The sequence below is a fragment of the Pleuronectes platessa genome, chromosome 16 (genome assembly GCF_947347685.1).
Source record: "Pleuronectes platessa chromosome 16, fPlePla1.1, whole genome shotgun sequence".
Classification (NCBI taxonomy): Eukaryota; Metazoa; Chordata; class Actinopteri; order Pleuronectiformes; family Pleuronectidae; genus Pleuronectes; species Pleuronectes platessa.
In genome coordinates, this window is record NC_070641.1 from 5,690,338 (window position 1) to 5,703,981 (window position 13,644).

The 13,644-nt window shown below is 43.5% G+C and overlaps 1 protein-coding gene across 1 annotated transcript; it reads right to left on the reverse strand.

Annotated features, from left to right (window-relative positions):
* Nucleotides 1-312: 312 nt before the first annotated feature.
* Nucleotides 313-2,644, reverse strand: LOC128458366 (SUN domain-containing protein 2). The gene is made up of 8 exons (XM_053443170.1): nt 2,453-2,644; nt 1,877-1,972; nt 1,640-1,732; nt 1,446-1,530; nt 1,138-1,253; nt 849-1,022; nt 621-710; nt 313-429 (listed from the first exon to the last, which is right to left on the reverse strand). Exons 1-8 carry the CDS (start codon nt 2,519-2,521, stop codon nt 313-315), a joined length of 840 nt encoding a protein of 279 aa, XP_053299145.1. The 5' UTR covers nt 2,522-2,644.
* Between the last annotated feature and the right edge of the window lie 11,000 nt (nt 2,645-13,644).

A 13,644-nucleotide genomic window follows, 5' to 3' on the forward strand; every position in this document is an offset into this window, starting at 1 on the left:
GGACATGTCACTTAAACATAAACCCAGTCCGTTACAATATATTGATAAGCCAGTAGCCAGTCAGATTAACCATAGCCTCAGCATACCCTAGCCCTTACCCTTACCCTTATTCACCATTTCGTTCTCTATTCTAAAAAGTTGAATAGTTTGAAAAGAACTGTATAACTGAAAGTTCAAATTAGTGGAAGTAGAAAGTTGAACCGAATTTATGAATCAAAAGAAAAACTTGGGGAATTAAAAACATTTTGAATAGCAAAACTGATTTGAATAGAAAAAAAAAAAGATACAGAGAGAGACAGTTTATTTTCAAATTCAAGTGGAGGCGATCTTCCCATGCACACTGAAGCGGTAAAGACATGTATATTCCGCTTGTCCCCAGTTACTGAGGACATGCATTTCCACACCACGATATATGTCGTCAGTTGGGTTCTGGTACCAGGGCACAGGAGAAAAGAAGAGAATGGAGAGAAACAAAGAAGACAGATATCAATTGGGATTAGTGAGTTGGATTGAGTGGGATAAAGAGATAGAATCAAACAGACATAAACTTTACTGCATTCTAACATTTAAGACTTAACAATGGTTTCGTTGTCTGTATAGATTTGATAATTTGCACTTACAGGCAGCTGAAACGTCTGCGTCGACTCGCCACTCTGATCGTATGTGAACGTTCCAAGAAGAGTTCTCTTCCCTGAGATGTCTCTCATTCCCTGGGAGAGAAATAATACATTAGAGTTGCGACTATTGTATGTGACTCACTTTTTTCTCCAAGGTTTAAACACAGAGTGATAGGACGTCTGCAGTGCCTCGTATAATGGATTTCAACTAATAGTATTGTGAGCACTCACATAGAGTTCAAATTCTTTGGGCGCGGACTTGATGCTGCCACTGGGTGAGATGTAGCGGGCTATGTGGTCCACTGTCACGTGTGTTATCTTAACAGGATTAGAGAGAGTGATGGCAAGAGTTCCCTGGGCACCAGGGAATGACCAACACCTCCCTGGGAGCAGTGGTGCCAGACCCTGTGGAGAGAGGAGATGCAATTAGGAAATAATATCTCCTTGTAGTAAACTAATAATCACCGAGCCCCACAGAAGATACAAAGAATACAGGGCAGGAGTTGATCACTCATTATACCTGAATAGCGGTCCGCGGGCCCACAGTGACACTCCAAATCTTGAAACCAAACAGGGTCACAAACGCCCTACTACCATGATAGGTCTCTGAACACCTGGAAGTGATCACCCTGGCACCTGCAAACAGAATCACAAAAATGGGTCATTTGTGTGAATGCTAAGTCATCATTCTGCAAGAATGTTACAAGAATGGTCATACTGAGCTTATAGAAGTGATAATTATAACTGATATGTGATGCTGATGACTAAATCTGTAATGCAGAATCATTCACTTAAGACAAGTAACAGTAACATGGAGATATTCCTGACCTTGAACCTCGAGGGCAAAGTCAGCCATGTTGTCAGCTATCGAATGCCCAAATCCTTTGTCATCAGGAATGAATACGGCCTGCTCCTGATAGACATTAAAATGGTACATAATTAATTTGTATTGACATTTGTGACATCTACAGTCGATAAGTAGTCTTGGAGATGATCTAGATCTAGAGGATCTCTCCATCTACCTTGATGTGGTTACTGAGCCACTTCTCCATTGCCTGTTGGATCGCTGGGGTTAGTTGACTGTTGGTAGCTAAAGGAGCCGGTGGTTTGACCCCCTGGTAAAGCAACAAGAAAGTTACAGTCACATTTCAGTCACACCATGTCAAAGAAACACAGCAGCAAGTTTGAAGTAAACAAGAACTAAAGATTAACGCCTGTGTGTGTCTGTCACTGGCAGACGTCTCTAGCAGCACTGTTACCTCTGCATTCTTCATCTCCAGCGCTTTGATCCTGTCACGAAGGCTGGATATCAGCCCGATCAAGTCCTGCATCTCTAGATTCATCAGCTTCTTGTTCTGAGGGAGTGAATAGATGTCTCTGCATTGGGGCTACATTTTTGCAACTTAACTAGTTTCTCAGCAAGAACTTAAATCCTGTATAATTTCTCTCCGGGTAAATCACATGGATGTAAGTAACTTTGATAAAAGACCTTTTTTTTTAATTTTTCAAAGGAAATTGTAGTTTTAAGTTTAGAGTTGTAAAATTCGTCAGTACTGGCAGTGGTGTGTACTTGTAAAAATATACAGAAGATACAGGGATTATGTTTCACTAAGGATATAAGGCACAACCCAGAGTCAGAGTCTAAAATCTGGATTTGGGACTACTCTACTAGAGCAATACTATATTGTTCAAGAATATAGGAAAATGTAGATGAAGAAATGCATGATTTACACAAGGGTATAGTTTGAGAATCTGAATCCCTCAGAAGCTAAATAGAAATTATAAACACAAATACACAGTGAGAGACATGTAGGTGATCTGCAGTTGAGTCCTACCTCCTCAGCAGCATCAAGATGGGTGCTGGGTTGATGATGTAGCAGTTTTAAACCCACGAAATGGGTCATCACAGGAAAGAGTAACCAAACACCTGGAGAAAACAAGGGGGCACAGTTCTTAGAGCTCCAAAGGTCTGAGAGAACAGCAAGTAGTCTCCTTGCCAGATGACCTGCAAACTTGAATCTTGTAGAATGTCAATGCCACTTACATAGTGATATGACGAGGAGAAGTGAAAGCAGACCACATGTCTTCTTCATGTGACTGCTGACTGGATTTTTCATGTTAGGACAAGGAAAAAAGGAGATTTTTAGGTTTTGATCATCTGGAGCCAGTGATTGTGAAAACACAAACTTATATCAAATGATAGTTGTTCATGTGAACATGCAGCAATGTGAACACAGCCCACACAAATCGACTTAACAGTGCCATTAAAACAAGCACAAGTATGACCTAACCTAAATACATCCACCATCAACTTACCTAAATCTCCCACATGCATCATCCTTGATTTAGCTTCGGCCCCCGTCCATGAGAGTGATGCTGCAAAAAATTGAATATATCAGATTATTATGCAATAATTTATGATATCATGTTATATTTTACAATGCCGGATAATTGTGACACTCACTCATCGAAAAGGCACTGCTAATTGCTCTCATGTATCCACGAACTGAATCCTTTTTGCTGGGACCGTTGGTAACTCTGTAGGTGTAGGTAGTCAGGGTACTGCTGGTAGTACTGGTTTTATTGTCAATGGGCAGCCTGCTGGACAGGCCCTCAGACATCAAGTACCTTGCAGGGATGGGTGGCATGAAGCTGATTGTTTCAGCAGCACTTCTCTTCTTGAAAAGCCTTTAAAAATTGACAACACACACACACGCACAGTTGAAGAAATTGGCATTAGGGAATAGACAAATGTTGAATTCAAGCTTGAGACACACACATAGTGTTACGTACTTGACAGGGTTCTCGCAGTTGTATATATTTGACAGACGCAGCGCATCATACTCCTTATGTGTGTCGTAGTAGCCAGCGGCCCTCAGGCGTGCACTCGTACGACGCATGACTGAAAGACAGAGGGAAACAGGATATGAATTATCACACTGTTAAACTGCAGAGTACTGTATATGCTGGTCTGCTACCTAGATAGGTTCCCTAAGTAAATAATTTTGCCTTTCAAATGTGTAGCATATGAATTGCTTTACTGCTCCTTACTTGCCTAAAATTTCCTTTGAAGTGCACAATGGAACTGCTTTGCTGTAAAAAAAAAAGGTTATCAAAGGAATGTGATGTCCCCAGGCCCTTGTGTGATGAGAGAGAGAGAGAGAGAGAGAGAGAGAGAGAGAGAGAGAGAGAGAGAGAGAGAGAGAGAGAGAGAGAGAGAGAGAGAGAGAGAGAGAGAGACCCTAACCTATAAGACTAATGAATTATTGTCTGACATCCAACCGGTCTGTAGCTGTAGGTTTGGGACTGCTGATCTAGGTTGTCTAGTTATTAGCAACAACTCCAGTAGCATCACTTATATGACAGAAATGTCTTATGCTTTACGCTTGTCAAGACACTTGTCTCGGCCAAACACAAAGCCACATGGTATTTGATGGACCCATTTGTCAACAAACCAGGTGAATCCAGCATGTCTGTGCAAGAATAAGATCAGTTGCTGGAGATCGCAAATGACGGCGGCCTTAAAAGTATGTTCGAGAAAACAACTCTGCCGGTGCTCTGGATTAAAGTCACAGCAGAATACCCTGAGATCGCCACATCAGCACTAAAAACTCTGCTGCCATTTCCGACATCACATTCCATTATTGTTTACACCGGATTTTCTTGGTTGAATTTCATGATTTAAACTCCCTCAATCTCCGTCTGGTGACATTTACGCACCAAGCCTGCACACACTGTACATGCCAATGTGCATAATTCGTTTTGTTCAGCTTTGGAGTCTGCAGTTATTATTTTATTATAAAGTGATGCTGTTGTTAAGAAAGCTTTATATATTTCTTATAATATTGTAACGTCCTCACTTACAGAGGACAAGGAACTTCTTCGTAGTTTAACAACTTTTATTAATCTTTTCACGGACATGTCACTTCTAGCTTCACTCCGTTCTCGTACCCTCCACAACAACCCCACTCCTGCTCATCAACACAAACAGCCAATGAGAGACTGTCTCCCCCGAACAACCCCATTCTATTGGTCCAAGCATCACATGTCCCACCCCTGACCCCTTCACAGACCCCAGGATATCAGAACACTCCTTGAACACAGTGTTTTACTGAACAACGTCAAAAACGCACATAAACATAAACCCAGTCCGTTACACTACCTCCCCCCATCAAAGTCCCTCGTCCCCGAGGGACTCCCAGGCGGTCAGGAGGTCTCCGTTCCCTCTGCGGCCGTGCAGCAGAGGAGGGTCCAGCCAACGTGGAATCCGGGGCATGGACCGGAACCTCCGAGTTATGTTGGGGAGAAGCTCGAACAGTGTCCCCGACGCTCTGTGTTCCAGCCTCTACTCGCAATGGAGTCGCCATGCCCCGATAGGGAGCCAGTCTGTCTCTGTGGAGGGCAACTTTCCTTCCTCTCAGCGGCGAGATCCCTCAGCAGCTCCCCAGGTCGACGCTGTCTACTGCACAGTTCAGAGCGAAGCAGGCTAGCTGTTGAGCACAATCCGAATCGTCTCTTTAGGGCCCCCACCAATGCATCGTAGTCGCTCCTATCAGCGGGGCTTAGCAGCAACAGGCCAGTCAGTGCATCCCCCGTAAGGCACATAGCGAGCTGGAGGGCTTTTTCCTCTACAGACCATTTTCCAGCCTGGGCTAACAGTTCAAATTGAGCATGAAATGCTTCCCGGTTAGCTTTCCCGTCGTATCTGGGGGCGGCGTCCCTGAGTGGCTCCGCCCGCGAGCTGCGGCAATAGCGTTAGGTTCTGCCGTTTATTTGAAGATTATTTATCATTTCAAAGTGGTTTGAGTTTGCTATTGTGTTATCATCACAAAATGTTGTCCTGGAGACATGTTCTGCAGTAGCAGGAACCTTAATATTAGGGCCAGAGCACTGACACGGTGAGGCCCTATTGAAATTGCAAGGATTGTTAGGGACTGAGCACTGACAGGGTGAGGCCCTATTGAAATTGTAAAGATTATTATTATTATTATTATTATTCAGACAAATTAATTGGCTTCTCAAATTCTTACCAAAATTTGCAAAAAGTTAGAAAGTGATGAAAATGTACTTATTCTGGAGGAATTTTCAATGGGCGTCACAAAATGGCCTATCACCACCATCTTCTGTCTCATGATCAGAGTCCAAGCCTGAACAGCTCTATATGTCATTTAAGTTAATGTTCAAGGATTAATAGGCCATTTCCATATATTGTTACCTATCCATATACCAGTATAGCAGTGATTTTCAACCAGTGTGCCGCGGCACACTAGTGTGCCGTGAGAGATCGTCAGGTGTGCCGTGAGAAATTATCTAAATCTAGTGTTGCAACGAAGTATCGGCCGAACATCGGTAGCGGCCGATATTCGCCTCGTTTACCGACATCTGTAGCCTGAGGTTGTCATACTCACAATTCTAGTCAGAATGTGAGTCTGAGACCGCTCCATTTGGCTGTGATTATGGGGCGTGTTTCAACCGATCCAGAAAAAAAAAAGCCTCTTGTCTCAATTGGATAGACCTACAACCAATCAGAGCAACGTAGTATGTGACGTATGTTAAGCGACTCATTGTGAGTTATTTACTAACGCCGGGTTCACACCGGACGCTGAAGCGCAGCGCCAAGCCTTAAATAACAGCTGGCTCCCATCCACTCCCATGTTAAACCGTTGTGCTGGTCACACCGGAGGCTGAAGCACCGCGCTGCGCCAAGGCTGCCTCGCGCCGTGCAGCGATCGTTTCGGCGTCGACTCTATTTTTTGCGCTTGACACGTATAGCGCAAGGAAACACACTGAAAAATGATTTTAAACGATATTGATGACATATCGATAAAGATAAAAGGAGAGAGGGGGGGCTACGTATTCTCCACATAGGCTTGAGTGGAGAATACGTAATTTACCCTCGTCACCCGACATTTAACGGAGCAAACAGCGGAGAAGTTCTTCAACATGGATGACATTAAATTAATAATTGAAGTGGAGAAGTGCAGTGAGTTGTATGATCCTCGGAACATGTTGTATAAAGACAACACCAAGAAAGACAAATGTTTGGATGCTGTTGCTTAATGTTGGAGCAACAAGTAAGTATATGCTTTTATACTACTGGATCAACGGGTGATATAATTAGCGCTGCCCGGCGGTTCAGTGTCGCTTCAGCGTCCGTTGTGAACAGCCAAGCGCTGGCGCGATAGGGATTAGCGCGGCGCTTTGGCGTCGCCTCCGCGTTCTCTGTTCCTCTTTCAAAATGAATGCGCTGTCGATGTCTTCTAAAACAGACTCAAATGCAGCATCTACACATCTCAGCTCTCCAGCGGCAGGCATTCAACCTAAGCGCACTTTGATGACGTGGTTGATTACGTTACCGTTGATCATCTGTCCATCATCTTATGAAACCCGCCCTGACAATCTGATTAGCCCGGTCGGGCATAATTTCTCCCCAACGGAGCAACTCCAGACCGAACTTCCCGACCTCAAATGTTGTGGGCGGGGCTAAATTCGTCTGGCATCCAGGCTACGACGTCTGCACATCGGTAATAAACTTGACTTTCACCGATATCATTGGTATTTGTGGTTAAACCGCTGGGCACGTGCCGCGGCTTGGGGAGCAGTCGCCCCGTCGCCCTCCTCTCCACGCCGCCGGAGACCCGGCGTGCGGCACACCTCAACGTTTTTTTTGGGGGGGAGGTCCTCTTCTGCGGTGCCTCACGGCATCAGTGGTGCGGGGGCTTTTCTCCGTTTTTCTCTTGGGCCGCGGGGCGGTGTCCCCCGCCGGTGCGGAAGGCGGGCCGTTGGAGGGGACCGGGTACGGCGGTTGGCGGCAGCGACTCTGGACGCGTGTCGGGCCCTTCTCGCGGATCACCTCAGCTACGGCGCCCGCTGGGGGAACCCTCCATTCGCACGGGGGGCCCCCTCCGGCGGTGCGCCTCGGCTGGCGCCTAGCAGCTGAATTAGAACTGGTGCGGACCAGGGGAATCCGACTGTTTAATTAAAACAAAGCATCGCGAAGGCCCACGGTGGGTGTTGACGCGATGTGGTTTCTGCCCAGTGCTCTGAATGTCAAAGTGAAGAAATTCAATGAAGCGCGGGTGAACGGCGGGAGTAACTATTGGCACTCAAAACAGGTCAATCTGTTTTAGACAGGGTTAAAAGGTCCTGTTTTAAATTATCCTTGTGGTATTTTGACCAAAATATGTTACAGACATTTCATTAAGACCCCAAGGAACCATATCAACTGAAATAAAATGGGTATAATATGTCTCCGTTAAATAAAGTTTAGTTAAATCAAAGATTGTTTCATAAATCTGATTCAATACCTCATTAAAAGGTAAGAGTAATAAAGGGCTGAAATAATTTTAAATAGTGCTTTTTAATACATTTAGAAACTATATTACTGATTATATGTATTATATGTACTGTGTTAGGCCATAGAGTGTCATGTTGTGTCATTTTGGTTGGTGGTGTGCCCCAGGATTTTGTAAATGTAAAAAATGTGCCGCGGCTCAAAAAAGGTTGAAAATCACTGTTCTACAGGATGCTCTCAGAGAATCAGAGCAGCCACAATGATTCTGCTAAAGGACATTTTCTCCGCTGACAAACACCTACACAGACATTAAATCTCAGACTTCACCAAGAAGGAATCACATCTCAGGGTGGTGGTGGGAGCTGCTCTAACATGTCAAAGGTTGCAAAGACAGGGAAAAGGCATGTATTTCTGTCCCGTGTCCGCACATGTGGAATATGTTTCAACCTAGGTGAAAAATGCATGTGTCTGTTAGTTGTATGATACAAATTCTTTGATTGATTGAGAGACAACAACAAAAAAACACAAAAAGGACTCTGAAAGCCTAGAGATGTCCCACACTTGTGGTTAGGGATATACGATAAATGGGACACTTGTAGGCACTCTACATTAAAGCAAAATGCCTTGAAAAATGTCCCACACTAATGGTTACGGAAGTGCAATATTTGGGAGACTTCTAGGCACTTATCATAGTAGCAAAAAGCCTAGAATTGTCCCACACTTTTGGTTAGGGAAATACAATACATGGGACACTTGTAGGCACTTTACATTAAAGCAAAATGCCTAGAAATGTCCCACACTAGTGATTACGTAAGTGCAATACTTGGTACACTTCTAGGCACTTATCATAGTACAAAAATGCCTAGAAATGTCCTACACTTGTGGTTACAGATCTGCAATAGTTGGGACACTTGTAGGAACTTATCATTATGGACCTTTTCCAGCTTTCCCAGCTATTCCCACAAGACGAGCAATTCACCTCACAACATGCAGACACATCGTAACAGTGATGCTCAGATTACAATAAATGACGACACACTAATGTTCATGTTTCTGATAAGTTTGGTTATAATAAGTGAACAGAGTATTGTCCGAAAGCTTTTTGATGAGCTCACTACATAGTGAAGAAGGGAATAATCATAACTGATGATTGCAGACACAACCTCTGACTCCAAATCAAGTCAAGATCACAAGATCGCGGGACCCGTCTCCAGGATATTTTAGCTACATTTCTTAACACTGGGAGGAAGTGAAGATGTGTGGTCCATCTTTACTTACAGGATGTGGTGAGATACCCATAGAATAAATCCAAAGAGCCTTAATGGAGCCATAATAATAAATAGATACTCATCTTCACATCTTGCTTCTCTCGACCAACTTCCTATCTGCCATGACTTCATGAAGCCAGTGAAGGCTCCACAGTATGAGGCAGTTCTTCACACACACAGCGTCTTGCCCTGATTTCATTATTCATCAGGTGCAGAGCTACAGCTTCTTTATTGTCTAAATTCACTGAGTCTGAGATGTAGGGAAAGCTTCTGAAGGCGTTTTTCAAAGTAGCCTAATTCCCTGGACACCCATGCATACCGATGCAGACCAAACCGAACAATAAAATATGCACATGGAAAATATGAAAAAACCTCTGTATCTGGAGAAAAAAAATTGGTCAAAGAACCCCCAAAACTAGCAGAAACTTGAAATGTGCATGTTGGCTTCACTGACCTGATGTACAGTATATGTCAGATTTTTGGAGATGCTTTGTTGTCTTGCACAACAGAGCTCTAACTTGTTTGATGCCTGTATTCTTCTCCACAGCCAGACTTTTCCAAAGAATAAAGAGCAAAACTAACTAGCTTCACCCACACTGGAGTTTTGAGCAAATCTCAAGTAATATTTATGTATCTGCTTAAAAACACATGAACAATCTTCTCTATGATCTTCATTTATTTAGAATATTTTTTGCAGACTTATGTTACTTGCAGGCCACCCTAGTTTCTCTAATACTCTCGGATATTGAAAGTATTGTTATTGTTGAATTATGCAAATTCATCACTTGATGCCACTAAATCCCCCACAGTGGGAACATTTAACTCATCGAAACTCATGTAACAAAACAGATTTCATATCAGCGACTGTTGATACTTGTCTCCCCTTCCTCCCACTATATAAAAATTAAGCCAAATTATCTCGGGTTCAGGCGTAACCTTGGGCTGGTGATTGTGGAGTAGAGCTGCTGTTTTTAGGTCCTGCCAATACATACTCTCACTCATTTAAAAGTCAGTCTTAGCTGTCCAAGTCTTATCTGCTAACATGGAGCAGGGGGGAGGGGTGACCTATACTGCAGCCAGCCACATGGGGGCGATCATGGTCACATTCATCTTTATAAATCTAATGGTATTTCAGTTTGCCTATATAAAGTAATCAGTGCTAGAGTATAGAACATCGAGAAACAAATTCTTCACTGATGATGTTTCACTTATCATCATGGATTTGGAGAAAGTTAATGTTGTTCCACAGACAGATCATCGACGTTTGAAACTGTTTGGGCTGTTTCTCATCTTCAGTTCAGGGTTTTATGTTCAGGCCAACACTCACGCTCTCTCTAAATCTTTTTTTTCCTCTTTCCTGTTTCTCACTCATGCAAAAAAACTGAGGCAGGCAGAGTAATCCCTCCTCCATCTCCCTGTCATGGCTTCTAATCCAAGTCCCAGATGCCCCCGGCTCCTCAGCCAACTCTCTGCGTGTGCGTGTTGGTTAGCTCGCTGCAGCTCAGCGCACACAAACAGACAAATTGTGTCTGGAAACAAAGCAAAAAGCAGCCAGATTCGGGGAGTGTCTTGTTAAATTGTGTGGAGACGGCAGTCTTTTTATGTGAGTCACAAACAGCAGAAGGGTTGCGGCACATCAGAACAGCTAACTGCTAACTTGGATGTTGAAGTCTTAAACGAGGTGAGATGAATCATGGGAGATGCCGGTGACAGTAAAACAGAGCATAAGAAAAGCTGAGACGAAAGCTTCCTTCAAATTGAGTCATGTTTTATCTGTCCCTTTAAACGTGCTCACAACCTTGGACCTCAAAGTTCTTTAATGTTCACAAGTTCTGACATAATGACAAATAAGAGGAAATCTGAGGTTCAGTGTCTTGGTCCATGTGAACCGAAGGAGCCTTTGACAGGCCCACAGCATCGATGGTCACTCACTACTCAAAGTAACAGGTGCTGCCTTATCTAACCTGTATCGCTCTATCAAAATGAGCCCTGGTGTGTTTGCACTGTTCACTTGCTCGAGTGTGAAATCCGATCCTTCGAGCCCAGGTCACATAATCAAGAAATGTTGGAGCTTTTCTCTCTGTGTCCAAGGGAGCTCTGTTGTGATTTGTTTTATAGTGTGAAAGCAAACAGACCAATGTGGAGATGATTTTCTGCCAAAATGTAACAAACACAAGAACACGTTTAGCAAACTCTCTACGATTCAGTTACAAACACTGTATGGTTTGCAAATAGGCTGTCTGGGTCTTCAGCTTAAATATGACATAATATTCAGTGATTTGTCTATAAACTATCATTTATAGGAACTAAAACAACCAGTGTAAAGCACCTCAGCGTCTGACGGGACAAACTTAATTTCCTCTTCCAAGATATTTTGACAAAAAACCTTGAGTTGATTTTTCTCTCTGCTTTAAATAATATTATGTCAGGTGGAACAGATTCAAAAGAAAGATGAATCTGCCTTATGGGCAGGTTTTAGTGAGGTCTTTTGTTCCCGAGCATTTCTTAAATAGACAGACCTTTTGTTCAAATCCTGAAAACACCGCGTGAAAAGGCGCGTCACACAGGGCACTCACAGAAATGTCAGAGGACAGAGGTGAGGCCCAAGTATGGAGGATGCTCTTTTCATCGGCAGACATCTGAAAATGTTAAGAAAAGCACATCATGTGTTTCCCGTCTGGATGAACAGCGATTGACGGCTCAGGTGGCATTTACAGGTCAGTGGGTCACGAGGACGTCTGTCAACAACGTATCGGCTGCAGGAAACCATCGAGGACAAAAACGTGCTGCACGTGGAGACTCTGTGGAAGCAGAGACCGACCAGTGAGCAGGAGTCACAAACGGCGGCAGCGTAATTTTCCTGGGGTGGCAGTTTGTTTACAAACACTTTGATAAACAAGTAGGTGACATTTGAAGCGAAAAATTTCCCTCGTCAATTTGATTCTTTCATCTCTGTCCCCTCACATACACACACTCACACAAACACACACACACACACACACACACAAACACATCATCTCTGTCTAATAATGCCTTAACTGTGGCGGTGATAGAAAGCATTGTGCCGTGACTGCTCCATAATAACCTCATCCACCTTTACCTGCCTGCTGGAGACCATCTGTGATGTAGCTGAGAAATGAAACTCCCTTCAAACTATTTTTTTTGAATTGAGAAAATACAGTTTCATAACCATTTTATAACCTTTCTAAGCTGATCTGAATCTTTATAAGTAACATCATGGCATGCTCTTAAAGGAATATTTCACATACGTGGAGTAAACACGTCTTTCAAGAATCTTGCATCAGTGATGGCAGGAGATAAATCTAAATTATTCACAAAGTTGTTGGCACGGAGATGCAGTGGGTGTTGGGCACTGTCGTCTCACAGAAAGAAGGTTTAGGAATCGATGTAAATAAAGATGGACTCTGGCCTCCACTTTTTCCCATTGTATAAAAATGTACCTAAAAACTGGATAGAGGTGCCACCATCTCCTGCTTTGCAGCTTTGGAGTCATCAGGAGTCTGTGCAGCAGTGATCGTGGAGTGGAGCCGCGGTGCTGAGGTCCCACTGATACACACGCTCCACCAATCACGAGTCCGTCTCAGCAGTCAATCACAACGTTTCACCCTGATGAACAAGTCAGCTCCCAAAAGTGAAGCTGTATCATCTGGATCCCTCCCTGGTGGCTAGCTGTAGGTCCTTAAGTCCTATAGGTCCTGAGCCACACCTCCTACACGTCAGCAAATGGGGCAAGGACCAAAATAAGTCAAATAAGTCAAAGTAGACATTAAACTCAATTTTTTTTGAAAATGGTGTTTAGCATTTTAGATTGTGACGGCTTGTTTAAGTGTCCATGTCTCTTATAAGTTTGGTTTAAATTAGTTATTTGATTTTTTTGCCTCCTAAATGATGGAATGAGCTCCCCATGGACATCCGTAAAGCTTTCGCTGCAAACTAAAAACACAACTCCTCCGACCAGGGCCGGGTCTAGACAGGCATGTATGAGGGGGCAGCCACAAATCTTGAGGGGGCATTGTGCCTAACCCTAACCCTAACCCTATTTAGTTTGAGGGGGCACAACATTTATTTGAGGGGGCCATGCCCCCTCTTGCCCCTGCCTAGACCCGGCCCTGCCTCCGACTATACCTTGAATAAATATTTTTAAACTAAACATTGAGTAGCACTTAAATGGCACTTACTTATTGCACTTTGTAGTTTAGCTTTTTTGAAGAAATTGTACTTTCTTGATTCTTGTTGTTCTTGGTTTCTACCCTCATGGTTGAATGAACTTATTGTAAGTTGGATAAAAGCGTCAGCTAAATGATAATGAAAAAAATGAATGAAAATGATATAACAACGGGCTAGGACATCATGATTGACAGCTGAGACTGTCCACAAATGCTCCATTTCCTGATATCGAGTGCACAGACCCTGGCTCCAAGCGATGGTAAAAGCGCAGAATGGC

Excerpts from the sequence above, each read along its gene's own strand:
- LOC128458366 (XM_053443170.1), bottom strand. The coding sequence starts at position 2,521 with ATGACCCATTTCGTGGGTTTAAAACTGCTACATCATCAACCCAGCACC. Across the intron at positions 1,733-1,876 it reads TGGAGATGAAGAATGCAGAG|GGGGTCAAACCACCGGCTCC; the intron begins GTAACAGTGCTG and ends TTGCTTTACCAG. Across the intron at positions 430-620 it reads CGCAGACGTTTCAGCTGCCT|AACCCAACTGACGACATATA; the intron begins GTAAGTGCAAAT and ends CCCTGGTACCAG.